At 42.8% G+C, this 26,512-nt stretch overlaps 1 protein-coding gene across 1 annotated transcript in view; it reads right to left on the minus strand.

The window, feature by feature from the left end:
* The window catches only part of CD19 (CD19 molecule), a 60,787-nt gene that overhangs the window by 11,732 nt on the left and 22,543 nt on the right, over window positions 1–26,512 (minus strand). Inside the window, exons 2-7 of the mRNA XM_077449615.1 lie at window positions 23,028–23,255; window positions 9,562–9,816; window positions 7,342–7,449; window positions 5,547–5,583; window positions 4,125–4,183; window positions 1,140–1,241 (exon numbers count right to left, since the gene is read on the minus strand). Coding sequence (XP_077305741.1) covers window positions 1,140–1,241; window positions 4,125–4,183; window positions 5,547–5,583; window positions 7,342–7,449; window positions 9,562–9,816; window positions 23,028–23,255 — 789 coding nt within the window. The remainder of the gene's footprint in view (window positions 1–1,139; window positions 1,242–4,124; window positions 4,184–5,546; window positions 5,584–7,341; window positions 7,450–9,561; window positions 9,817–23,027; window positions 23,256–26,512) is intronic.

Genomic DNA, 26,512 nt, shown 5'->3' on the forward strand with positions numbered 1-26,512 from the left:
CTTTTGCTCTGATGAATGCTCTCCTTGCCCGGCCTGTCAGTTTAGGTGGACGGCCATGTCTTGGTAGGTTTGCAGTTGTGCCATACTTTTTCCATTTTCAGATGATGTATTGAACAGAGCTCCGTGAGATGTTCAAAGCTTGGGATATTTTTTTATAACTTAGCACTGCTTTAAACTTCTCCACAACTTTATCCCTGACCTGTTTGGTGCGATTCTTGGTATTCATGATGCTGTTTGTTCACTAAGGTTCTCTAACAAACCTCTGAAGGCTTCACAGAACAGCTGTATTTATACTGAGATTAAATTACACACAGGTGGATTCTATTTACGAATTAGATGAGATCTGAAGGCAATTGCTTCCACTGTATTTTAGTTGGGGGTATCATAGTATTGTCTCAGGGGAGCTGAATACAAATGCACACCACACTTTTCAGATATTTATTTGTAAAAAATCTAGACAACCATTTATCATTTTCCTTCCACTTCACACATCATGTATTGGTCTAGCACCTACCCCCCCTCCCCCCCCCCGCTCGCTGTATGCCAGTCAGTCCGGCACTTACCTCATCTATGCAGCAGGTGGAGGGCAGAGGCTCTCTTCCATCACGGCAGCTTCCGCCGTGCGTCTCCCTCCCCTCCCCAATAGGATCGCCTTTCCTTTCAGCCAATTGGGTGACAGGTCTCAAGACCTGTTTCCTGATTAGCCGGGAGGATGATCACTGTTACAATAGCGAATATTCGCTATTATAACACACCTGGGTGGGCTCGGTTCGCATTCTCTGCGCCCAGAGCCCACCCTATTTTGAAGCCTATTAGAGCCTCTGCCTCTAATCAGGTGCTTCAAAAAAACACCCGCCCATTGGAATCCATGCATCCGGTGTCCTGTAAGGGGCCGGACGTATGGATGGGGGGTGCACCCATAATGGATGGGCCGCCCCTGCACTGAACTGAAACTGTGCACGTTCGCAGATGCATGGAGGTGCTATTATAAATTATTGGCAACATTCTGCGTTTACTAAAGAGCAACGCATTTCTGAGCGTGTCAGGAAAGCGCACGTTCCCGACACGCACAAAGTGGGAAAATAGTGGCTCCTGTGTCACTTTAAGGGGTTCCAGCAGAACCGGCTCATATGACGTACCTTCAGACACGTCCAAAAATGAGCTTTTGTTTGAAAAATGGTCCCCACTGTTGTCCTTGGTTGGAGAGAAGTTCTGATACTGTTCATCCTGCTTCCAGTTCGCTATTGATTGGAGGAAACAGAAAAACAAAATCATTAATAGAAAACACATAAAAAAAAGGGCATTTAAACAGATCCAAGCAAAGCTTGTGGGGGGGGGGGGGGGAAATTAGCTGGAATTTAAACACTGGGCTCTTCCCCAGGATTCACACAACTTTCACCCAAGAATCACCCATTTTTCATTTGGAATGCTTGTGAAAAATATTGGGTGAAAGCTGTGTGAATCCTGGGTTAAGACATTGATAAATAGACCCCTCAGTCTTAAAGAAGAACTTCGATCCCCTTTACCTTTGGTCCCGCCCCCTTCCTTCAGCACCCGTCAGGCTTTTCACCTCTAGCAGGCGTGTCCAGCCTTCATCCATGTCTGCACATGCATGGAGTGTGAACAGATGTGCTGCAGGGCTCTGCAAGGACTCAAAGGCCAGGTCAAGCCCTGTGGGTCCCAGAAAAGCCCTGCAACAAATCTAACCATGCATGTGATTATTTCCATGCATGCGCAGACAAGGTGGTTACTGGCACAGAAAGCTACCAGCACCCGAAACCCTGTACCAAGCCCCATTCCTGTCTGAATATCGTGTCTGGGTTTCAGGCGGACTGAAACCCGGACTGTCTGGGTGAATCCCGGATAGATGGCAACCCTATATATGAGAGAGGGAAGGGAGAGAAGGCAGGGAAAATATTTTTTTTTTTTTTAAAGGTGAAGATCTGCTTTAAATTTCTGAACCTGTTCAGGTGTACATATGAAAGTTTCACACTGACCCCCCCCCCCCCCCCCCCGACTCTTCAGTCTTAGAGTCAGAGCCAAGAGGCCTCCTATGATCTGACAGTTGCTGCCCTGTCACCTGCCTGACTCCCACAGATAGCACATGTAATCAATCTTCTATCTTCTGAGCATGCATAACATTATCAAACAACAACCCCCTATGTTGTTATTTTATACTGTTTTGCACACTCAGGAGCTAGCAGGCAGCAGCTGTTACCAACAAAAGGTTATGCAGTAGACAAAGCAGGCATCCTTCCTTAACTGTTACATCTTGCATAAATAAGACAATTATACTTGTAGAGCCCTGAGGTTTAGTCAGGGAGCTCCTCACCAAATTCCTTGTCAGGTGTAGCTACTGTAGATAACTGTTAGCCCTTGTACACATGGTCGGAAATTCCCGATGGAAAATGTCAGATCGGACCATGTTGTCGGATAATCTGATCGTGTGTGGGTTCCATTGGGCTTTTTCCGTCGGAATGTCTGACCAACAAAGTTTGAGAGCTGGATATAAAATTTTCCGACAACATGATCCGATCGGAAAAAGTCCGATCGTTTGTAGAGAATTTCCGATCGGACAAAGTGCCACGCATGCTCAGATCAAATTACGAGACCAAAGCTATTGGCTGCTAGCCTGAACATAGCCCTGTCGTAACAAACGAACGTCATCACATTCTGAACGATCGGATTTTCCGACAACTTTGTCTGACTGTGTGTATGCAACAACAATTTCGGACAAAATCGGTCGGAAAAAATCCGATGGATTTTGTGGTCGGAATTTCCAACCGCATGTACAAGGGCTTAGAGATCCTTTGGTTTTCTCCCTAAGTTTGGCCTTGTACTTTTCTCTTCTGTCACTGGGTGGCCGGGCACTTGGTGGCATTAGATGTGAGAAGGACATTTCAAGGTCAAGTTATGGGTGTATGGGGTATCTCAGCCAATGGGCAGGGGTTTTCTTGAATCTCTTGGCCTGCTGGGAGAGCCTATATATTCGGATGAGGTCAGGTGATCTATGTTCTGTGCCACCTGGACAGCTGTCTGGGTGGACGTGTGTCGTACACCCCAGGCTGCTAGCCCGGAGATTGGATCTATCCCGGGGGGCATCTGGCTGCCAAGCTGTGTGAGGCCCTATCCAGAAGTAAGAGGGCAGCGCAAGTTTGGGACTGCGGCTTGCAGTCCAACCAAAATTGATGGTTCTGCTGGCCAGAGAACCTATCGTGGTGGGAGGTACAAGGGAAGCTGTCGTCACTAAGGGGCCACACACCTTTACCCCAGGGACCACAGTGAGTAACTGAAACAAGTACCGGAGCAACATTCTCACCGAATGAGCATGGCGGAGAATTGGGAAACTTCAGGCAGTGATTAAGTCAGGGACCCAACCAGCGGAGGTGACTCTTGCAGAGAAGCCTTGTGTGTCAAGCCAGGGACCGAGCCGGTTAGCGGGGATGAAGCTTGAGAAGTATCTGGAGTGCCAAGCTAGGGACCCAGCATGGAAGCGCGGCTGATGCTTGAGGAAGATACCACCGCAAAAGCCTTGAGGTTCCCACAGGATTCAAAGTCATTGAATCGGAGAGTTCAAAGCTCAAGGAGCTGAAGGAGTACAAGTAGATGTTGTAGTGAAGCTGAGGGATCTGTTGAACTTTGTGTTAGGAACTGTTAAATACTGCTACCATAGGAGACAGCAGTCCTGCACGTACAGAAGTGGCACCTGGATGAGGCCTTTCCTTGTACGGCTGTTATCCTATTGAAGTCTCAGTGTCTGCCAATTAAAATTGCAACTGTTCAAAGGTGTCCTGGCCCTAACCCTCTTTCCCTTCAAAATATAAAAAGGACTGTTAAAAGAAATAAAACCTCTTTTGCATCCAAGAAGTGTCTGGCGCCCAATGACTTTCATCATCTTTGCACCCACTATGCCTCACAACCCATTACATATTGAAGGATGTCAACTGTCTGTGGTGTCAAAGGATCTCATTAGACTGGAAGAGGTTAGAGACTTTGCTACATACTCATTTAACATACTGTATAATATTAAATTTCTTGCATAAGCCCAAATATGACTGGTTCTTTTTATGGCACCCTCAGAACAAGAGAAGAATACCGTGGCGGTCAGCCACACACAAGCTCACCAGGCTCCTGGTTGATGGATTCCATGTACAGGTTCCTGGCTGTGCTCACTTTAAAAAACCTGATAAGAAGAGGGAATGATCATTTATTATTACCCATGTTGTCACTTTGTGCTTTCACAGCTTTGCAGCATGCAACATTTTCATTACAGATCTCATTTTATAATGAAAAAAATCACTTGTGGGGTTTTTTAGCAGCAAAAAATTATTCAAAGGTCATTGATTAAAATTCTTTATTGTATCAAAAAGCAATTTGACAATTACATGAGAGTTGTAAAAAGTTTGGCATTCACATGAAATTAACAACTCATCGATCATGATGACTACATATCATATGAAATCTTGCTAAAATTGCATTTTTTGACAAAATTGTATATTATCTTCCACATAAAAACCCCTACACGTTTCTACCCTTATAATTGTGGTCTTCTTCAGGTGGAATTGTATTCTATGCAGAAGCATAATAAACCCCACGAGGGAATTTTTTCATTATATAAATATTTTGGGGTGTGCAGCACCACTAGCTCACATATGTGTTTTTTGGATTCTACATATCTTATTTTATTCTCAGACATGTCTTCACTGGGCCTCTGTGCTTCTCTGTGCAATGCAGGCAGATCATGGCTGGTGGCAGGGTGCTGTCCTGACAACATCACAGCTCCCTGCCTCTGAACTCCTGTTATGAGCCCTGGGCCCCAATGCAAGTAGTGGGCGGAGTTATGCAAACATCAAAATGTCTTAATGGGGTCCTGAGGCTGACTCTGGAGACGGGAGTTGGAGCTAAGAATACTTTAATTGTCTATTGTTTGCTGCCCTGATCTCATGAGGAGGACCCGTTTTGTTTTCCAGCCCCTGAGTATGTCAAATCTTGCAGCAATTAAGAGTTACATGTTTCTTTAATATGAGGAGTTGTGATTTGAGACTGTTAGGCAAACTCAGGAGATGGAAGGCAGCTTAAGGACGTTGATAGGGCAGCAACAGTCAGATCTCAGGGGGCCTCTCTCCCAGCTCCAGCGCTGGATAACAAGTAAGGCTAAATAGGATGACAAACAGTATATCTCTAGTAAAGTAGTATGCATTACAAAACAAATAAATACAATTCTTGTAAAATCCCAACAGTGACTGTTTTTATACCCCCCCTTACTGTCGGCTCCTGCAGGCTGGTAGGAAGGTGTGACCGCTGTGATTGGCTGCCTCAGTGGTCATGTGATTGAAAGCCTGTCCTACTAACTAGCTAAGCTGTCACTAACAACACAGTCAAAGTGTTGGGGGCACTAAGTGAGCGTGCTCCCATACATGCATGAGACGCCATTTAAGCCCACCGCCATGCTACCACTTGAATGCATTTGTTCGGCGGCATAAATCATGTTTAATTTTTGGCCCTGCAGACCCGGTCTGATACTAATCAAGATTTGAATTTCTTACCGTTCCTGGGCTTTCCTCCGTTTTTCTGCTTTCCTTCCTGCAAAATAAAAGTTGTTACTGGTTGAATACACACATTTCTCCAGATATTTGTATATGATTGTCAGTGTTAGTATACTGATAGAAAGAAAACTGTGATATACTGAATCCTGCTGAAGAGAACTCTATATATGGCCAAACTCAGAATGGACTGGGTGCATGTAGCTTGTATAGAGAGCAGTGTATATATGGGCACTGAGTGAAAGCTCTAGTCCTGGCCATCATTATCAAATAAATCTGTCATAAGAGAGATATGGAGGTTGACCTCTTCTGTTGAAGATGTGAGAACGAGAAATAGAGAAACAGAAAGAAAGAAAGACTGAAGGAAAAGAAGGAAGAAAGCGAGGGAGAGAATTAGATAAAAAGAAAGAAAAAAGAAAGAAAGAGGGATGGAGAGTAAAAGAAAAGAAAGAATAAAAAAGAGAGATCAAAAGAAAGAAAAAAAAGGGGGGGGGGGTAAGAGAAAAAGAGAAAGAAAGAGAAAGAGAGAACGAGAGAGAAAGAGAGAACGAGAGAGAAAAAAAGAGAGAGAAAGAGAGAACGAGAGAGAAAGAAAGAGAGAGAAAGAGAGAACGAGAGAGAAAGAGAGAACGAGAGAGAAAGAAAGAGAGAGAACGAGAGAGAAAGAAAGAGAGAGAAAGAGAGAACGAGAGAGAAAGAAAGAGAGAATGAGAGAGAAAGAAAGAGAGAGAAAGAGAGAACGAGAGAGAAAGAAAGAGAGAATGAGAGAAAGAAAGAGAGAAAAAGAAAGAGAGAGAGAGGAAGTACGAGGGGGGGGGAGAGAGAGAGAGAAAGAAAATGAGTGAGCAAGAGAGAGAGAGGGAGGGAGAGGGGGGAAAGTGAAAGAAAAAGAAAGAAAGGGATGAAGGGAAAAAGAGGAAGAAAGAAAGATGGTCGAAAAATGAGAGAGGGAGGGAGCGAAAGAAAAAGAAAGAAAGATGGAGGGAAAAGAAAGAAAGAGAGAAAAATAGGAAGAAAGATGGAGGAAAATGACATAGAGAGAAAGAGAGAGGGAGAGAGAGACAGGGAGAGAGACAGGGAGAGAGAGACAGAGAGAGACAGAGACTGAGAGAGAGGGAGAGAGAGACAGAGAGAAGGAGACAGAGAGAGAGAGAGACAGAGAGAGAGAGTGACAGAGAGAGAGACTGAGAGACAGACAGAGAGAGAGAGAGACAGAGAGAGAGAGAGAGAGAGACACAGACACACAGAGTGAGAGAGAGAGATAGACAGAGAGAGACAGAGAGAAATAAAGAAAGGATGATGGAGGGAAAAAGAAAAAAAAGAAAAGAGAGAAAGAAAAAGAGGGGGTGGAGGGAAAAAGAAAGAGAGAGCGAGAGAAAGAGAGAGAGTGAGAGGAAAGAAAGAAAGAAAGAAAGTGAAAATGAGAGAGAGAGAGAGAGAACGAAAGAAAGAAAGAAAGAAAGAAAGAAAGAAAAAAAGTCGGGTGGATGGAGGGAAAAAGAAAGAACGAGAGAAAGAAAGAGAGGGGGATGGAGGGAGAAAGAAAGAAATTCTGATTTTCTCCTAGATCTCTATATATATCATATAATTTTTTTAGCCATGATGAAGAGAGGTCACCTCTGAACTCCTGAAATACGTTGGCTTTTTTTTAATGGATTTTTGTGAAATAATTAAATTAAATTTGGATTCTATGTTAATGGCTCGACGATCTCTTCTCCTTATACTTCCCTCACTCTGCTCTCTCTATTTTAAGAGTAAAGAAAATTTAGGGAATAAAAACTGGTAGTTGAACACGCACTGCGTCTGATGGTCATGTAGCCGCAGATCGCTGTTACACAAAATAGGATGTAACTCAATGCAGATACCGCGATGATCCAGTACTTCTCATCAATGAATTTCTGGAAACCTGTCAGCAGATGGAAAATTATCAGTTACATAGGTAGTCAGAGACAAATTCACACACTAGTTGTCAGCGGTCACTGGAACAAAGTGAGAAAATCCCTGATTGTCACCAGGATCACCAGAACTAGTGCCCCCATTGGAATAACCATAACATACATCACTGGTATAAACACACAAAGGAAGGATAAACTGTCTGAGGGAAAAGATAACAATACAGCAAATAAAAATAACCAAAAGCACATATACCACCCTAGTGAAAAACCCTAATACTGCTGTAAAGCATCACAAATCTAAATGAGTCCAATATAATTAACCATCGATTATAATTATCTATCATTCATTGTAATTGACTATATTCTACATTTTATTATTTTATTCTTCAGTTTATATTCTTTAAATCTTTATTCTACATTCGTATCGGCCCCTTAGAGCCGGTTCACACAGGGGCGACTCGTCAGGCGACTTACCACCTAACAAGTTGCGTCCCGCTCTGTGCAATGGAACCATTCTAATCGGAGCGACTCAAGTCGCTCCGACTTAGAAAAAGGTTCCTGTACGACTTTTGGGGAGACTTGAGGTGACTTGCATTGACTTCTATACAGAAGTCGTTTTGCAAGTCGCCGCAGTGGTCGCGTCTTGGTCGCCTGAGGCAGTCGCGCTGCCTCAGTCTGAACCGGAGCTTACTCTCATTGACTCGGGTGATCACAGCAAGTGCCGCGCGCCCCCTTCAGGGGGGCGTGGCAAGCTTGCAAAGGGGAGGACGTCAATAGCCATACTCCCGGCAAAGCAGATCCACGCTGTAGCCATCATTCGGCTATAGCGCGGATCTGAAGGCGTTAAACTGCATGAGGTTATCATTATTTTGTAGTATGCTGACATCTAGTGGTGGTTTCAGGCCACTGCATCTTGTTTACTACTGAGATTTTGTTATCTTCCTCTGTCCATGCCTTCTGTTTAGTGCAAGGTAGTTCAGTCCTAGCTAGACCCTCTTCAGTCCTTCCATGTTCCTTCAATCAGTGTTAGTTATTCCCAGGGACAGGGCTTAGGATAGTCATTGTTTTCTTACACTTCAAAAGACTAGGAAAACATCCTCTGTACTGCAATTATTTGAAGTAATATGGCACTGCATTCAACTTCTGTGTCTCATTGAAGAGTTAAAACATAACTAAAGACAAATCTTTTTTTTGTTTTTGTTTTGGATAGAGTGGAGAGAAATAGGAGCCCCTGTCAGTTTTTATTGCTGTCTGTACCCCTGTTAAAGGAGAAGTATAGCCAAAGCTTGTTTCGTTTAATCCCCACACTCATTAGGATGATCAAAAAGCTTTAAAAAAAAAAACTTTAAATATTCCACATCTTTCATACATTAGTGGTGTTGTTAAACTTTTTTTTAATGAAATTCATGTTTATTTTAAAACCATTCCTACTTTTCCAACTATTTTCACTTCAACTTTTTCTTACGGATTTAAGCCATTCATCCAGTTAGCTTTAACAATTCAGCTATTCAGCATCCCCACTCATTTTCTCCAGGAAATGCATTTTCTAGTCTTCTATAGATCACCATACAGAGGGCATATGATCACAAAAAGGGCAAAAAAAGGTATTTATAATGTTTTATTTATAATGTTTTATTTTTTATTTTTATCAATACAAATTTTTTTTGCCTTTCATTTCTATTTTAGGCTGGGTTCACACTGCTGCGGGGGGAGATCCGGATGTGATTCGCACCGCAAATCACGTCGGATCTCCGTAGCGATGCGAGTTCAGCCATACAGATAGTATGGCTGAATTCGCATCGCTCCCGCAGCAAACTCGCACGGGACCCTTTTTTTGGTCCGCAACAGAATCGGATCGCATGGGGGGTTCACACCATGCGATCCGATTCCTGTGCGAGTCGGCAGATCGCACTGCGATATGCGGACGGATCTGGGGGTGTCATTAACATATCATTGACACTCCCAGCCGTCCGCATAGGGCAGTGTGAACTGCCGGCGGGAGTAATGCGATGCGGGAAAACGCAGCGGATTCGCGGCGTTCCCGCATCGCAGCGGTGTGAACCCGGCCTTAAACTAAATGGATCGTTTTACAAGGTGATCGTTTACAATGACTTTAATCTCACCTGTTGCAGATCCGCATGACAGCCGTGTGGTCTTCTCCACTGTTCCTTGCTGGTTAGCATCTGGTGTGATAATGGAGATGATAGCGATGGACAATGGCCCCGTCACCACCGCTCGGATATTAATCCTGGGGTCCCCTCTGATCACCTTCGCTATGAGATGATCATGCTGAAACCACTCAAGGGTAGTCCATTCATCGGAGGGGTCGCAGTAGATGTAATTATTTTTTCCTTGGTAAGTCGACACATCACTAAATCCTACAAATGGAGGAAAGAAGGAAATTGGTGTTTCATTATTGTGGGAAAAAAATTATAACAATGACTGAGTCAGTCAAAGTGCGACAGCGCTGAAAGCTGAAAATTGGCCTGGGCAGAAAGAGGGTAAAAGTGCCCAGTATTGAAATGATTAACCACTTGTCGACCAGCCGCCGCAGTTGTGCAGAATGGCTCGGCTGGGCGAAACAACATAATGTAACATCGCTTCGCCCTGTGACCACTAGCCCTGTGGCCTGTCTCCCCCCAGCCCGTGCGAGTGCCCGGCGGTCACGATCACCGGCGGGCTCCCGCGATCGCTTGGGGCGTATGGAAAACCAGGATCTGTTTGTACAAACACACAGATAATTTAGTTCTCTGAGGGAGAAGAGACAGATCGTCTGTTCATACAGAGTATAAACAGTGATCTGTCATCTCACCTGCACAGTCCCCTCCCCCTTTCAGTTAGAACACACATTAGGGAACACATTAACCCCTTAATCGGGCCCTAGTGTTAACCCCTTCCCTGCCATTGACATTTTTACAGTAATCAATGCATTTTTACAGCACTGATCGCTGTACTAACGCCAATGGTCCCAAAAATGTGTCAAAACTGTCCGATGTGTCTGCCATAATGTCACAATTTACGATAAAAATTGCAGATCGCTGCCATTACTAGTAAAAAAATTAAAAATACTAAAAATGGCATAAATCTATCCCCTATTTTGTAGACGCTATAACTTTTGCGCAAACCAATCAATATACGCTTAATCGCTTATTACAATTTTTTTTTTACCAAAAATATGTATGAGAATACGTATTAGCCAAAACTGAGAAAAAAATTGCTTTAAAAAAAAAAATGGGGATATTTATTATAGCAAAAATTACAAAATAGTGTTTTTGTTTTTTTTCAAAATTGTCGCTCTCTTTTTGTTTATAGCACAAAAAATAAAAACCGCAGAGATGATCAAATACCACCAAAAGAAAGATCTATTTGTGGGGAAAAAAGGACATCAATTTTGTTTGGGAGCCATGTCACACAACCGTGCAACTGTCAGTTAAAACGTTGCAGCGCCAAATCGCAAAAAGTGCTTTGAAGAGGGTAAATTCTTCCAGGGCTGAAGTGGTTAAAGTTGATTCATGAATTTGCACACGCTGGAGTTGATTTACTAAAACTGGAGCTTGCAGAATCTGGTGCAGCTCTGCATAGAAACCAATCAGCTTCCAGGTTTTTTGATCAAAGCTTAAACCTGCAAAGCAAAAGGCATAATGAGCTAGTATGCACCGCATACTAGCTCATTATGAAATACTTACCTTAGAACGAGGCCCCGACATCTGGCCTGATCCACGCCAAGGGAGCTGACATGCTCCCTCTGCGTTTCTTCCGGGTATCGCGGCTCCGGCGCTGTGAGTAGCCGGAGCCGCGATATTGTCACTCACGCACATGCGCGCGGGAGATTTCATTCCGGCCGCCGCCCACTGCCGGATTTTCAGGCCGAGAACCCCCTTGTGCGCATGCGCCGCTGCAGTCAGCGGCGCATACCGAGGGGAATATCTCCTTAACCGTACAGGTTTAGGAGATATTTTTTTTACCTACAGGTAAGCCTTATTATAGGCTTTCCTGTAGGTAAAAGTTAAAAAATCGAGTATACAACCACTTTAATTGAACAAGCTGAAGTTGGATGACCAGCAGCAGCAGATTTTACACTCTCCAGTTTTAGTAAATTAACCCCAAAGTCTGCTACAGCAAACATGCAAATGAGGGGAAAAAAGAGCTTTCATTTTAAATCAGCTAAATTCCACGTGCCTCAAACCAGAAGGTGTGAAATGTCTAACAGCTTGTTTCCTTTTGAAAGCAGCCACAACCTGAGTAGAAAAGCCTATCCCCTGCCAGCATGCTGCACGGAAAGGACCATTGCTCTCTGTGTGGAAGCAGTGGTCTATCTGCAAAGGTTTGACTAGACATGTGCGATTCGTTTGGTTCCAAATCGAAATTCGGATGAAATTTTTGTTATTCAGAGAGTTGGATGCATCCAAATTTCCCAATTACAATAGTAACGAATTTAAACAAATCTGAAATAATGGAAATAACTTTTGTAGGAAATTTGAATCCAATTCAAAAACTAAATCAAATCTGAAAACAAATTTGAAATATAAAAATATTGCTGATTATTCGAAAGACAATAGAATAAAAAAGATAGAATAGATTTAAATATAATAAAATTTAAACAAATCTGAAATAATGGAAATAACTTTTGTAGGAAATTTGAATCCAATTCAAAAACTAAATCAAATCTGAAAACAAATTTGAAATATAAACATATTGCTGACTATTCAAAAGACAATAGAATAATAAAAATAGAATAGATTTAAATATAATTAAATCAAATAGAAAGAATATAGCAATTCTATAGTAATTCAAAAAGAATAGAATAAAACAGAATAGAGTAGAATAGAATAGAAATGAATAGAGTAAAACAGAACAGAATGGAATAGAAAATAAAATAATAAAATAATAGAAAATAGAAAAAAGGAGTAGAAAATAATAGAATACAAAGTAAAAGAATAGAACAGAATACAATAGAAAAAAAATAAAACATAATAGAAAGAATATAACTCTTTTGAATCCATTGGAAAAATTTGAATCCGGTCAAAAACAAACTAAATTAAAAGGAAACTAATTTCATTATGAATGCAATAAAACAAAATTAGTAACGAATCGATCCGAAGCTAAACACTTTTTTTCGTTCTGCCCATGTCTAGGTTCAACAAACCTCCTACTGAGTCTGAGCTCCTCAATCAGGAGGGAGCATGAGAATTGGTCATTGCTGAGCTTTAGGGCACGCAGCCTTTAAAACCTTTGTATTTTTTTGCAAATAAAACATGCCGCAATGCCTTTTTTATTTTTATTTTTTTATATTTGTTAGGTCTGCCTGTCCCATGTCAAACCTAACCATACCACCAGCACACTGGAGATCCAGACCACTGCTCTGTGTGGGACAGCAACGGTTTTAGTCTCCAGTGGTTTGACACGCCCCCCTGCCCAGTCACAACTGCTATGCTCCAATCAGCAATGCTCACGCTTCCTGAGCAGCGTTGTTGATTGGATCACTGTGCAAGGGGCGTGTTGGACTGCCGCAGTTCAATGCCCTGTACACACGGTCAGACATTGCGACGGAAAATGTGCGATCGGATCTTGTTGTCGGGAAAATCCGATTGCGTGTGGGCTCCATCAGACTTTTTCCGTCTGAATTTCCGACACACAAAGTTTGAGAGCAGGATCTAAAATTTTCCGACAACAAAATACGATTGTTTAACCTCCCTGGCGGTACGATTATTTCTGATTTTAGGTCCTGAAAGCGGTACCATTATTTTACATGGAAATTTAGCGTTTTATATTGTAGGCTTGCAATTCTTAGGAATAACTCATCCTGGGTATGATAGTAGTTTGAAACACAAAATCATAAATTATAATATAATAAATAACTATAAATAATTATAACAAATAATAATATAATAATAATAAAAAATATTCAATAATGTAATCAAATCAAAAACACTGAAATGTGCTGAGTTGCAGAATTGTCGCTGTCATTAAATTTAGTGTTTGATGACGAATTTCCCCAGAAATCACTATCGCTCAATTCTGCAAGTGATTATCATTTATTATCGCTGTTTTCTAGCTGGTCTATAACCACTTTTGACATAAAGGGACACTTTTTGGTTGCTATGGACAATCTCCAAATTCCAGGCAGAAAAAACAGTATTTATAATATAAAACTACATGCAGGGCATTGCACAGACCACTAGGGACAAAGGGGTTGTATCATTTTTTTATACAGTACTGTAATCTGTAAGATTACAGTACACTGTATGTGTATTGTGTGTTTTTAGTTTTTTGAATTTGGCGCCGATCTCCGCTCCCGTGCGTCGTAACGTCACAGGGAACGGAGTTCAGCGGCACTCGGGCACTGTGTGAATCGAGCGGAGGACGGCTCGCACACACAGCGGGGAGGACATCGCAGGATCCAGGGGACAAGGTAAGTAACTCTCCCTGTATCCTGCAATGCGATCCCGAGTCTGGCTTGGGGTTACCGCTAGTGGTACTGAAATTCCACCCCGAGCCAGACTCGGGAATACCGCCAGGGGGGTTAAATTCCGAATGTGTGTAGACAATTCCGACAGACATAGTGTCACGCATGCTCAGAATAAATTACGAGACGAAAGCTATTGGCTACTTCCCTCTTTATAGTCCCGTTGTACGTGTTCTACATCACCACGTTCAGAACGATCGGATTTTCGACCGTGCGACGGTGTGTATGCAAGACAAGTTTGAGCCAAAATCCGTCGGAAAAACTCTGACGGATTTTGTCGTCGGAATGTCCGAGCGTGTGTACAGGGCATTAGATGACAGAGCACAGAGGTCCGGCTCTCCAGCCTGCTGCCCGCACAGGGCTGTTTGGCATAGGGCTGCAGCAATAGAAAATCAAAAAAGAAACACAGGCAAAAACAGACTACACCTTTGGTTGGATAGTTGAATGGATTTTGTAGTGCAAGTTTTTGGAAAATGTCAGTTCTTTTTGTCAGGGACGGTGTCATGGGACAGTGACTCAGACAGTATTGAAGCCAAGAGGGTCAGCATAATGTACATTTTCCAGAGAAGCTCAGCATTAAGCAACCCTCTGACGTCTGCCATGGCATTTTGGCCATCCAGCATCCAATATCATGACTGTGATCAGTCATGCCTCTGCAAAATGTGCTGTCTGCAGCATTATGACTTCTTGCTTGCTGAATCGAGAAATAGAGAAAATAGTCACATTTGGGGATGTGAAAGTGTGTGAAGCTGCTAACTTGACACAAGGACTATCCGGTATCACATCTAATGACCTCTCTGTAAATATGGCTGCTGTGTGTCAGTCCTGGGTGGTGCAATGCACAGAGATCTAGGTGAGCTTCACTAAATTTTTCAAGCACTGTTACAATTAATCAGGTGATGTGAAGACTGGTGGGATTCTTAACCCCCCTTTACACTTTGGTGTCTCCCTAAAAAAAAAAAAAAATTGCCATCCGAATGTCTCAGCCCCGATAATCCCCATAAAAAGTCTGATATGTGTATTTCCTCTAATCATCATCTCCATCTAGTGGCCATAATGCAGTATTTTCCTAAAATACCGCAACCAGAGAAATATGGCATTTTGGCCACTAGATGGAGCTGCCAATCATAGGAAGTACACATTAACCCCTAGGCGCCGACCGCACGCAAATATGCAACCACTCGGTGGCCGGGCCTTGGCTCTGAGGGGGTACAATTTTTCTTGCATTAGCGCCTAAAGAGCTGTGCCGAGAGAACGCAGGCTGCACACACCCAGGACAGTGACCGGCAGCTCACAAAAAGCTCCTGAACGCTTCTTATGGTCAGGATTTTTCCAATCATGTGACCGCAGTGACAGGCAATCACGGCAGTCACATGGTCACAAGCCCTGCCCGGCCTCCCATGATGCCAAACGCCTAAAGGAGTCAGTGCAAAGGGGTTAAAAAAAAAAAAATTAGCTGTGTAAATACATCAAGCATTCACACAGGTGTTCCCATAATGGGGGGGATTTACTAAAACTGGTGCACACAGAATCCGGTGCAGATGTGCATAGTAACCAATCAGCTTCCAGGTTTTATTGCCAAGCTTAAAGGGGTTGTAAAGGTTAGTTAAAAATAAAAATAAAAAATAAACATGTTATAGTTGCCTCCTGTGTGGAAAGGTTTTGCACAGAGTGGCCCCCGATCCTTCTGTTCCTGATTTCCCCACGGAGAGCCGCTTTCCATGGGGGTACTCGTGTGGGCACGCTCCTGAGTCCTGATGCTGCATCCATTGGCACAGACAGCAGGACTCATCCCCGCCCCTGGCTCCCTTGTCACTGGATTTGATTGATAGCAGCAGGAGCCAATGGCTCCCGCTGCTATCAATCTACCCAATGAGCACCTGAGACAGCAGCTGAAGCTGCTGTGCTCGTCCCCATCGCTGGAAAGATCGGGTTCAGGTAAATAAAAGGAGGGCTCTGGGGGGTTGCTACACTACAAAAGGTTTTTCACCTTAATGCATAGAACAACGAAAGTTTGGCCCAAACTTATGCCCGGGCCGAACCGTTCCCCCATCCCTAATGGTAAGTAAGGAGGGGAACTAGGGAGAAATAAGGTTTGGGCTGGACACACAGTTTAACTGATATTTTATACATGCAAAGCATAGTGGATTTCTAATAAGACTTTTAAATTGTGTAACAATCTTTATTTCACAAATAAAAATTTAATATGCATTGCACCCCTGACAATGGATTGAAATATTATTATTATTATTCAGGATTTATATAACGGCAACAGTTTACGCAGCGCTTTACAATGTAGAGGGGGGACAGCACAATTACAGTGCAGTTCAATACAGAAGGGACAGGAGGGCCCGGCTCGTAGAGCTTACATTCTAAAGGAAGGGAGTGGTGGTACAAAAGGTAATAGATGCGAGGAATGACTTGATGGGGTTGTTAGGTGGGTGTGGGATAGGCTTCCCTGAATAAGTAAGTTTTCAGGGACCTCCTAAAGGTGGACAGGGTAGGGGCTGATCGGATATACCGGGGCAGGGAGTTCCGGAGGATGGGAGAGGCTCTGGAGAAGTCCTGAAGGCGAGCATGAGAGGAGGTAACAAGGGAGCTAGAGAGCAGGAGGTCCTGGGAGGAGCGGAGGGAACGATTTGGGCGATATCTGCAGATGAGGTTGGTGATGTAGATGGGGGCGATGTTGTGGATGGCTTTGTATGTTATGGTTAGCATTTTGAATTTTATATGGTGGGGGAGGGGGAGCCAGTGAAGGGATTGGCAGAGAGGGGCAGCAGTCACGGAACGATTAGTGAGGTGTATTAGTCTAGCAGCAGCATTCATAATGGACTGAAGGGGGATAGCCGGCGTAAGGGTCGGCCATTAAGGAGAGAGTTGTAGTTGTCAAGGCGGGAAATAATCGAGGAGTGAATAAGTTGCTTTGTGGTGTCATTAGTCAGGAAAGGTTGAATTCTGGAGATGTTGCGGAGGTTAAAGCGGCAGGACAGTGATTGGATGTGGGGGGTGAAGGAGAGGTCAGAGTCAAAAATTACACCCAGGACCCTGGCATGTGTGGAGGTACCAATGGTTGTGCTCTTGATCTTAATGGTAACGTCATGGGGGGGGGGACCGTGAAGGAGGAAATATTACAAGCTCAGTTTTAGAAAGATTGAGTTTGAGAAAGTGGTGTGATATCCATACTGAGATGTCAAATAAAAATAGAAACAGCAGCATAGCAGAAACTGTTTGCCTTCAAACTGTCTGACAGAAACATTAACATGAAAAGAGGAAGGCTTTTTTTTTTCAACAGAGCAGCTGAATGTAGACAGGCAAACTTATTAAAATATATAATTTACATAAAAGAGCAAGAGGTTTGCTATTGGGGGCACTCAGCAGGGAGGAGGAGCCAGGAGCGGGGGACCACAGAAAAAAAGAGGATCGGGGCTGCTCTGTGCCAAACCATTGTACAGAACAGGTAAATATAATATGTTTATTATTATTATTTTATTAAAAATCTTTCCTTTAGAATCACTTTAACCACTTGCCGACCGCTGCACGCCGATATACGTCGGCACAATGGCAGCGGTGGGAAAATGGGCGTACCTGAACATCCCCTTTAAGAGGCGGGTATAGCAGGGGCGTGGCCACCGCCTACAGCGTGACCGTGCCCGCGGGACCAGCGGACTCGATGTTTTCCGTTCTCCCAGCGATAGTGTCACGGAGCCTCAGAATGGGCAAGTGCCTATGTAAACAAAGTATTTCCCTGTTCTGGCTTGTGTCATGACAAAGATCATCGAGAGCAGTGATCACTGTCATGAGAGTGGAAGCCCATCCCCCCCACAGTTGTAATCACTCCCTAGGACACACTTAACCCCTTCATCGCCCCCTAGTGGTTAACCCCTTCCCTGCCAGTGTCATTTACACAGTAATCAGTGCATTTTTATAGCACTGATCGCTGTATAAATGACAATGGTACCCAAATCATGTCAAAAGTGTTCGATGTGTCCGCCATAATGTCGCAGTCCTGATACAAATTGCAGATCGCCACCATTACTAATTAAAAAAAAAAAAAAAAGAAAAATGCCATAAAACTATCCCCTATTTTGTAGACGCTATAACTTTTGTGCAAACCAATCAATATATGGCTATTGCGATTTTTTTTTTTTTTGCCAAAAATATGTAGAAGAATACATATCGGCCCAAACTGAGGAAAAACATTTTTTTAAATATATTTTTGGGAGATATTTCTTATAGCAAATAGTAAAAAATATTGCTATTGTGATTTTTTTTTACCAAAAATATGTAGAAGAATACATATCAGCCTAAACTGAGGAAAAAAATAAAAAATGTTTAATATATTTTTGGGGGATATTTATTATAGCAAAAAGTAAAAAATATTGCGTTTTTTTTCGAAATTGCCACTCTTTTTTTGTTTATAGCGCAAAAAATAACTGCAGAGGTGATCGAATACCACCAAAAGGAAGCTCTATTCGTGGGAAAAAAAGGACGTCAATTTTGTTGGGGTGCAACGTCAGTTAAAATGACGCAGTGCCCGAAACGCAAAAAAGTGCTCTGGTCAGAAAGGGGGTAAAATCTTCCGGGGCTGAAGCGGTTAAACTCCTGGACTTTCTAAACAAAGGGCTGTAAGAAAAGCCTGGACTCCTTACTGGTCTCCATGTTTTTCTACTGATAAAAGATTTCTTGGAAACGAATAGCTGAGGTGTGTTGCGTTTCTTACATTGTCACACCCCAAGTGTCTACAGTTATGTGTCTGACAAGAAAGGAGCTCAAGAAGGACTAAGCTTGTTTTTGTGGGAGGGGACACAACTAAATCTACAGGAACAGCCTGTCACAAAGGGAATCTTTAAATAGAAAAAAAGGGTGTTTTGCAAAATGAAAGTAATAGAACGACGTTTCTAAAAAAAAATATATATAAAAAAGGAGAAGATGGTGGAGGTCACGTAAAATAAGACAGGAAAGAAGGGGGAAAAAAACTGCGCTATGGAATAAAAACAACACTGGTCGGAAGCTGCAATTCTGATGTATACCAAAAATACACAAATACCGTATATACTCGAGTATAGGCCGACCCGAATATAAGCCGAGGCCCCCAATTTACCCCCAAAAAAACTGGCAAACTTATTGACTCGTGTATAAGCCGAGGGTAAGACATGCCTGTCCATCCCTGTGTGTGTGTCCGTCCATCCCTGTGTGTCCGTCCATCCCTGTGTGTCCGTCCATCCCTGTGTGTCCGTCCATCCATCCCTGTGTGTGTGTCCATCCATCCATCCATCCCTGTGTGTGTGTGTCTCCATCCATCCATCCATCCATCCCTGTGTGTGTGTGTCTCCATCCATCCATCCATCCCTGTGTGTGTGTGTCTCCATCCATCCATCCCTGTGTGTGTGTGTATCCATCCATCCCTGTGTGTGTGTGTATCCATCCGTGTGTGTGTGTGTGTGTGTGTGTGTGTGTGTGTGTCCAGCCTACCTGTGTCCCGAGCCTTTGTCCCGAGCCTCCGTCCCGTGCCGAGCCTCCTTGCCTCCGTGCCTCGCCGCCGTGCCTTGCCTCCGTCCCGTCCCGTCCCGTCCCGTGCCGTGCCTTGCCTTGCCTCCGTCCCGTGCCCTCTTCGTTCGTCGGCGCCTCGGCGGCCATTGTAAAATTCAAAAGCTGTGCCGCCGCCTTCGCCTGTGATAGGCGGAACACTGAATTTCCCAGCAGCCTGTGTTCCGCCTATCACGTACATCGTATCATCCTCGTCCGTAGTACGAGGATGATACGAAGTCCGTGATAGGCGGAACACAGGCTGCTGGGAAATTCAGTGTTCCGCCTATCACAGGCGAAGGCGGAGCCGGAGGCGCGGCTTTTGAACTATAGAATGGCCACTGTCTGTCTGCTCGACACGCTGATCGAGCGGGCAGACAGCGATGACTCGAGTATAAGCCGAGGGGGGCACTTTCAGCCTCAAAAAAGAGGCTGAAAATCTCGGCTTATACTCGAGTATATACGGTAAGCAAAAAGAAAAAAGAAGAACTGCGCTAACCTCAAAATCCCAAAGTGAATGAGATGTATGTATATGCTAAATAAAAGAATAAAAAACTACAAATATAATGCCTCTAGAGCCACCTCAAAGAATGGTGCATTCAATTATACATACATAAATGTACAAAATTAGATATACATAAATGTACAAAATTAGCATAAAGTGAAACACAATTATGTGTCATTAAAGCGGGAGTCCGCCGGGACTCCGCGTTTTTTTTTTTTTTAAAAGCCAACAGCTACAAATACTGCAGCTGCTGACTTTTAAAATAGAGACACTTACCTGTCCAGCGCGCCCGCGATGTCGGCACCCGAAGCCGATCTCTAGATCGTCTGTAAGGTGCTGCCGCCGCCATCTTGGGTATGGGAATCAGGAAATGGAGCCTTTCGGCTTCATTTCCCGGTTCCCTACTGCACATGCGCGAATCGCGCTGCGCAATAAGGATGGTCCTCACTGCCTCTGGGATCTGTGTGTTTCCCAGCAGGCAGCGGGGCACTTGCGGAAAGGGGCGGGCACTTGCGGAAAGGGGCGTAATCTACGCCCCTTTCCGCAGAGAGCTATCCTGGAAGTGGGTGCAGAATACCTGTGCTGTACAGGTATCTGCACCCCCCCTCCCCCCTGAAAGGTGCCAATTGTGGCGCCGGAGGGGGGAGGGTTCCGATGAGCGGAGGTCCACTTTAGGGTGGACCTCCGCGTTAATGTGATAAATAAAACATTCAAAAGATAAACCATGAAAAACAGCCCAAAAGCAAAAATTTAAATATATACCCCTAAAAATAAACACACCCCAAAACTTAAGAAGTGCATGAGATAAAGGACAAAAAATTGTACTAAAAATTATCAACTCTATATAACATCCATATAATTATATGACAAATTATTAATGCAAAGTGTCCATATGATTAAACAAAACACCAGTGAGAAAATCTTCATGTGAATGACTGAATTTGAAGCATACAAATTAAATTTCCTCTCCAGAAGTGTAATGTGCTCTTTCCCGTCACCAGACAAATGAATTGGCTCCTTATCGGCTCCAAGCGACCCCCCCGTTACAGAGGGTCACCACAAGCAAAATATAATCAAATGGATGTCCAGGTAGCTGTTCCCCTTTAAGCGATCCCAGATCTTTCACACAGTGGGACTATAGCTGTACTCCATATATCACTCCCAACTCAACGTAGTATCACATAGGGAAAAACATAGGCTCCAGATAGTGTAAAACCAATGACTTTAATTCACAAACAATGGACATATACACTTACATGAAAGAATTTAAAAGTAGGCTCAAACAGAAGCGTGCGCCGGCCGGACACACGCCACAGAAAAACCAACCCGTCCTTCCTGGTATGTAACGAACGAACACGACTGGGGTGACGGCGACACGTCCGCACCACCCTACGCGTTTCGTAATAACTTACGTCGTTATTATGGACGGCGTAAGTTATTACGAAACGCGTAGGGCGGTGTGGACGTGTCGACGTCACCCCAGTCGTGTTCGTTTGTTACATACCAGGAAGGACGGGTTGGTTTTTCTGTGGCGTGTGTCCGGCCGGTGCACGCTTCTGTTTGAGCCTGCTTTTAAATTCTTTCATGTAAGTGTATATGTCCATTGTTTGTGAATTAAAGTCATTGGTTTTACACTATCTGGAGCCTATGTTTTTCCCTATGGGGTATATATTTACATTTTTGCTTTTGGGCTGTTTTTCATGGTTTATCTTTTATATGTTTTATTTATCACATAATGACACGTAATTGTGTTTCACTTTATGCTAATTTTGTACATTTATGTATATCTAATTTTGTACATTTATTATTATATAATTGAATGCACCATTCTTTGAGGTGGCTCTAGAGGCATTATATTTGTAGTTTTTTATTATTTTATTTAGCATATACATACATCTCATTCACTTTGGGATTTTGAGGTTAGCGCAGTTCTTCTTTTTTCTTTGCACGTAAAATAAGAAGCTTGCAAAAGGTTGACTGCGAAAAAAAAATTACAAGAAAGAGGAATCAAAGAGGTTGCTAAAAAGCTGTTTTGAAATGAATTTCTTTTCACAGCTTTATATTTTTTGTCCTTGTAGATCCTACACATTCCCAACTCTGCTATTAATGGGATATGGTTGTAATACAGGACTTTAACCCCTGTAGGGGGAGGCAACAGGTTCTCTTTAATGCCTCCAGTGACCGCTGGAAGCACAATGACAAAGCCACGTGTAAGCTCTTGGTTATGACTTGGAGCTTACACAGGACAGAGGTGGTACCATACACTTTGCATTCAGACAAGTATTGAGAATTACACCCGGCATACAGGACAAGAGAAGTGGTACTGTGCACAGTCCATACATACAGAATAAGAATATATACTTAGAATTACACCCAGCATACAGGACAAGAGAAATAGTACAGTGCAGTGTCCATACATACAGAAAAAAACTGATACTGAGAATTACACCCAGTATACAGGACAAGAGAAGTAATACTGCGCAGAGTCCATACATATAGAATAAGAATGGATACTGAGAATTACACCCAGCACACAGGACAAGAGAAGTAGTACTGTTCAGTGTCCATACATACAGAAAAAAACTGATACTGAGAATTACACCCAGTATACAGGACAAGAGAAGTAGTACTGTGCAGAGACCATACATAAAGAATAAGAACGGATACTGAGAATTACACCCAGCATACAGGACAAGAGAAGTAGTACTGTGCAGAGTCCATACATAAAGAATAAGAACGGATACTGAGAATTACACCCAGCATACAGGACAAGAGAAGTAGTACTGTGTAGAGTCCATCATTACAGAAAAAGAACAGATACTGAGAAATACACCCAGCATATAGGACAAGAGAAGTGGTACTGTGCAGAGTCCATACATATAGAATAGAACAGATACTGAGAATTACACCCAGCATACAGGACAAGAGAAGTAATACTGGGCAGAGTCCATACATACAGAAAAAGAACAGATACTGAGAATTACACCCAGTATACAGGACAAGAGAAGTAATACTGTGCAGAGTCCATGCATTTACAATAAGAATAGATACTGAGAATTACACCTGGCATATAGAATAAGAGAAATGGTTACCTGTGTCTCTTTTCAGATGAAAACTGTTATAGGCATAACAGGAATATGTCTGGGAGCCGTTCCTGGACAGGTCTGCTGGCAGGCTCAGGAATGGCTTTGTAGTGTTTATCTCCAAAAATGTTGAATTCAGCTCCAGGCTAACCCACGAATTATTTTTGTCTTCCCCCATGAATACCTTCACCTTCAAGGGAATGAGCTTTGATTGGTCACAAGGCAGAGAGACGTTACCTAGAGGAGAAAAACATGTGAGTCCTGGGAAAATACCTTCTATCGTATGCAACAAACCAACCAAGACTGGGGCAGTTGCCCCCCCAAATTGAGTAATCCAAGGGAAACTGACAATTAGTGTGCCAGACAGTCGTCATAAGAGTCCAAAACCATTTAATGTTGATAAAAATATGACAAAAGGGGGATAAAAGGTGGTTGATGCATTTTGGGGGCCAACAACCCCCTTCATCATTGTCAGGGAAGGAACATTCTTGATGCTCGTGCAGCTGCATGAGTTTTTCCAGCACATGTGTATTGCGACCACTAATGTTAGCCCCCGAAATGTGTGTCGGATACCTTTTTTCTTTCTGTTGTCATAATGTTATCACTATTAAATGATTATGGACTCTTAAAAAGACTGTCTGGCGCTTCTTTTGTCGATTTCACTTGAAAACTAGGAAGTCGACAACTAAGAAAGAGCATGGTTGCTTAACAGACATCTGCCTGATGTTCTTTTTTCAATATTACTTGGATTTCTCAATTTGGGAGGCCATTGTCCCCTTGGGGGCCCCCTGCATTGTAGTAGAGCTGTCAAGGTTAAGCAAAAAAGTCCAACCAATACCAATTAATTGATGGATGAGCCCAGCCTTCACATCTACTTTTGTTTTGGCTGGTTGAGTCAACAGTCACAAGAGAGCATGGCAAGCGGCAGTGGTTAAATGATTACGGACTTGTAAGAGGACTGTCTGGAACTCTTAGACCTTGTACACACGGTCAGACATTCTGACAACCAAATCCGTTGGATTTTGTCCGAAGGATTTTGTCCGAAACTGTTGCATACACACGGTCGGACAAAGTTGTCGGGAAATCCGATTGTACATAACGTGATGACGTTATTTCATTACGACGGGACTACGTTCAGGCTAGTAGCCAATAGCTTTGGTCTAGGAATTTGATCTGAGCATGCGTGGCACTTTGTCCGTCGGAGTAGGCTACACATGATCAGAGTATGTCCGATCGGAGCATGTTGTCGGAAAATTTTATAGACAAGTTGGAAAACTTGGTCCGTCAGATATTCAGACGGAAACAGTCCGATGGAGACCACACACAGTCGGATTATCCGACAAAACGGTCCGATAGGACACATTCCGTCGGAATCTCCGACCGTGTATACAAGGGCTCATAGTCAATTTCACTCGGACTTCTCAATTTGGGAGACCTTGGTCCCTTGGAGACCCCCTGCATTGTGGTAGAGCTGTCACAGTTAAGTCATCAAGTCCAGCCAATACCACCTGGTTGACACCTCACATCTACTTTTATTTGGACTGATTGAGTAAACAGCCAAGAGAAAGCATGGTTGTTTGCCAGCCCCTGAGCGTCGGTAGTAAATGGTTATGTCTTTTCAATAATTTTTATTGAAAGTTTGGTTATGGATTCTGAAGATGACTTTGTGATGCTCACTTGTCAAATTTATTTTGATTTCTAAATTTAGTGGCCAGTGGCCCTTGGGTGCCCCCCACTTCCTGGTAGAGCTATCGCGGTAAGGTCATCAAGTCCAACCGTTGGCACCTGATTGATGGAGTCCAGTGCCTCAAATCTACTTTTGTTGTTTGGACTGGTTGAGTCAACAGCCATTAGAGAGCATGGTTGCTTGCCTGTCCCCAAGCGCCGATGGCATTTGTTTATGCCTTTGGCTTCTAGTACGTCAATTACTTGAATTCTCTTAGATGATTGATCAGCATACAAAATAGTAAAGGGACAATTTAACCCCAGCATGATAAAGGTATATGTTAGCAAAACTGTATAACATCACAACTACTTAGGTTTCAGGAAAAAATTGGCTTTTAGTGGTTGGTAAATGGTAATGAATATGATTTTGATGATAATGAAACTGTCCCAAAAAGCAAAAAAAATACCCTTTTTAAAAAATTAGCTGCATGGAAGAGGGATCACGGAGATGTCATTCACACGCTTTGGTGGTGTCCCAGATTGCATCGCTATTGGGAGTCAATGGTAGACACCTTTCATACTGTTTTTCAAACCATCATAAAGTTAGACTTGAAACGTCGCAAATTGGGAATTCTGCATAATGGTGATTTGTCTTCCTATCAGATTGAGGCATTATTCAAAGTGTAATTTTAGGATTGTAAATTGCTTCTTCAGCACTGGACTCTGTAGACTCCCCCAACTAGAGCAAAGTGGATACGTGCTGTAGGGAACTCTAACCCTATGATAAGTTAATATACCTCCACCGTAGACGCCCAGCAAAATTTGAAAAATTATAGGAACACTGGTTGGCTTCCCCAGGTCTGGCTCCAATGGATTTGGTGATACATAGATTACTGTAATTCTCTAAGCTGCTTGGGGGTAGTACGTACTTCCCTGGAAGTTTGCTTAAAACTGTTTATATCCTGAGCTGGCATATCCTGAGGCTTATATACCCTTTAGATATTTGTTTAATTTTAGCTGGTTTCCTGTATGTACACCACTGTGCTTTATTGTGCCCCTTTTTGTACTGTACGCTGCTTTCTCATAGCTACTGGCTGTATATACTGAAAAATTTCTGTTTTGTTTTCTTTCAAGCATTGTGTTTCTGAACGTTCAATAAACTTTTACTTTACCAATTAAAAAAAAAAAGATGCATATTTCTTGCTTTTACCATGACCACCACCAAAAATAAATTCTACTCCTGATGATAACAGCGATAAAACATATGTATATGTTAATGGTACCCATAGTAGGGCAAAGAAACAATAGTGCTTTTCTTTTTTCGAATCCTACCTAAAACACACTGGCACTAACTGATATTGATATTAAGTTTTAAAAAAAGTATTTTTTCTATTACTCCTACCTAAAATACACTGACCCTAACTTTGACACTGACCCTGACTTTGAAACTGAGCGTGAGCTTTGACTCTAACCCTAATCCTGGCACTGACCTAGATCAAACGCTGACATAGCTATTTTATCTTTATTTTTATTATTATTATCATTATTATTTTTAACACACTTTTTTTGTTTACATCCTCCAGCAAGGAGAAAAAGATACAATGTGTTATATGATGTATCTTGTATGTAATAAAATGTACTATATGATGTATCTTGTATGTAATAAAATGTACTATATGATGTAGCTCATATGTGATACAATGTATTATATGATATTGCTTGTATGTAATACAATGGGGTTGATTTACTTAAGGCAAATAGACTGTGCACTCTGCAAGTGCAGTTGCTCCAGAGTTTAGTAAATGAGCAGAAGCTCTTCTGTCTTCCAT

The sequence above is a fragment of the Lithobates pipiens genome, unplaced genomic scaffold (assembly GCF_037356315.1).
Source record: "Lithobates pipiens isolate NorthernLeopardFrog02 unplaced genomic scaffold, aLitPip1_a1.2 Scaffold_22, whole genome shotgun sequence".
In the NCBI taxonomy this organism is placed as follows: Eukaryota; Metazoa; Chordata; class Amphibia; order Anura; family Ranidae; genus Lithobates; species Lithobates pipiens.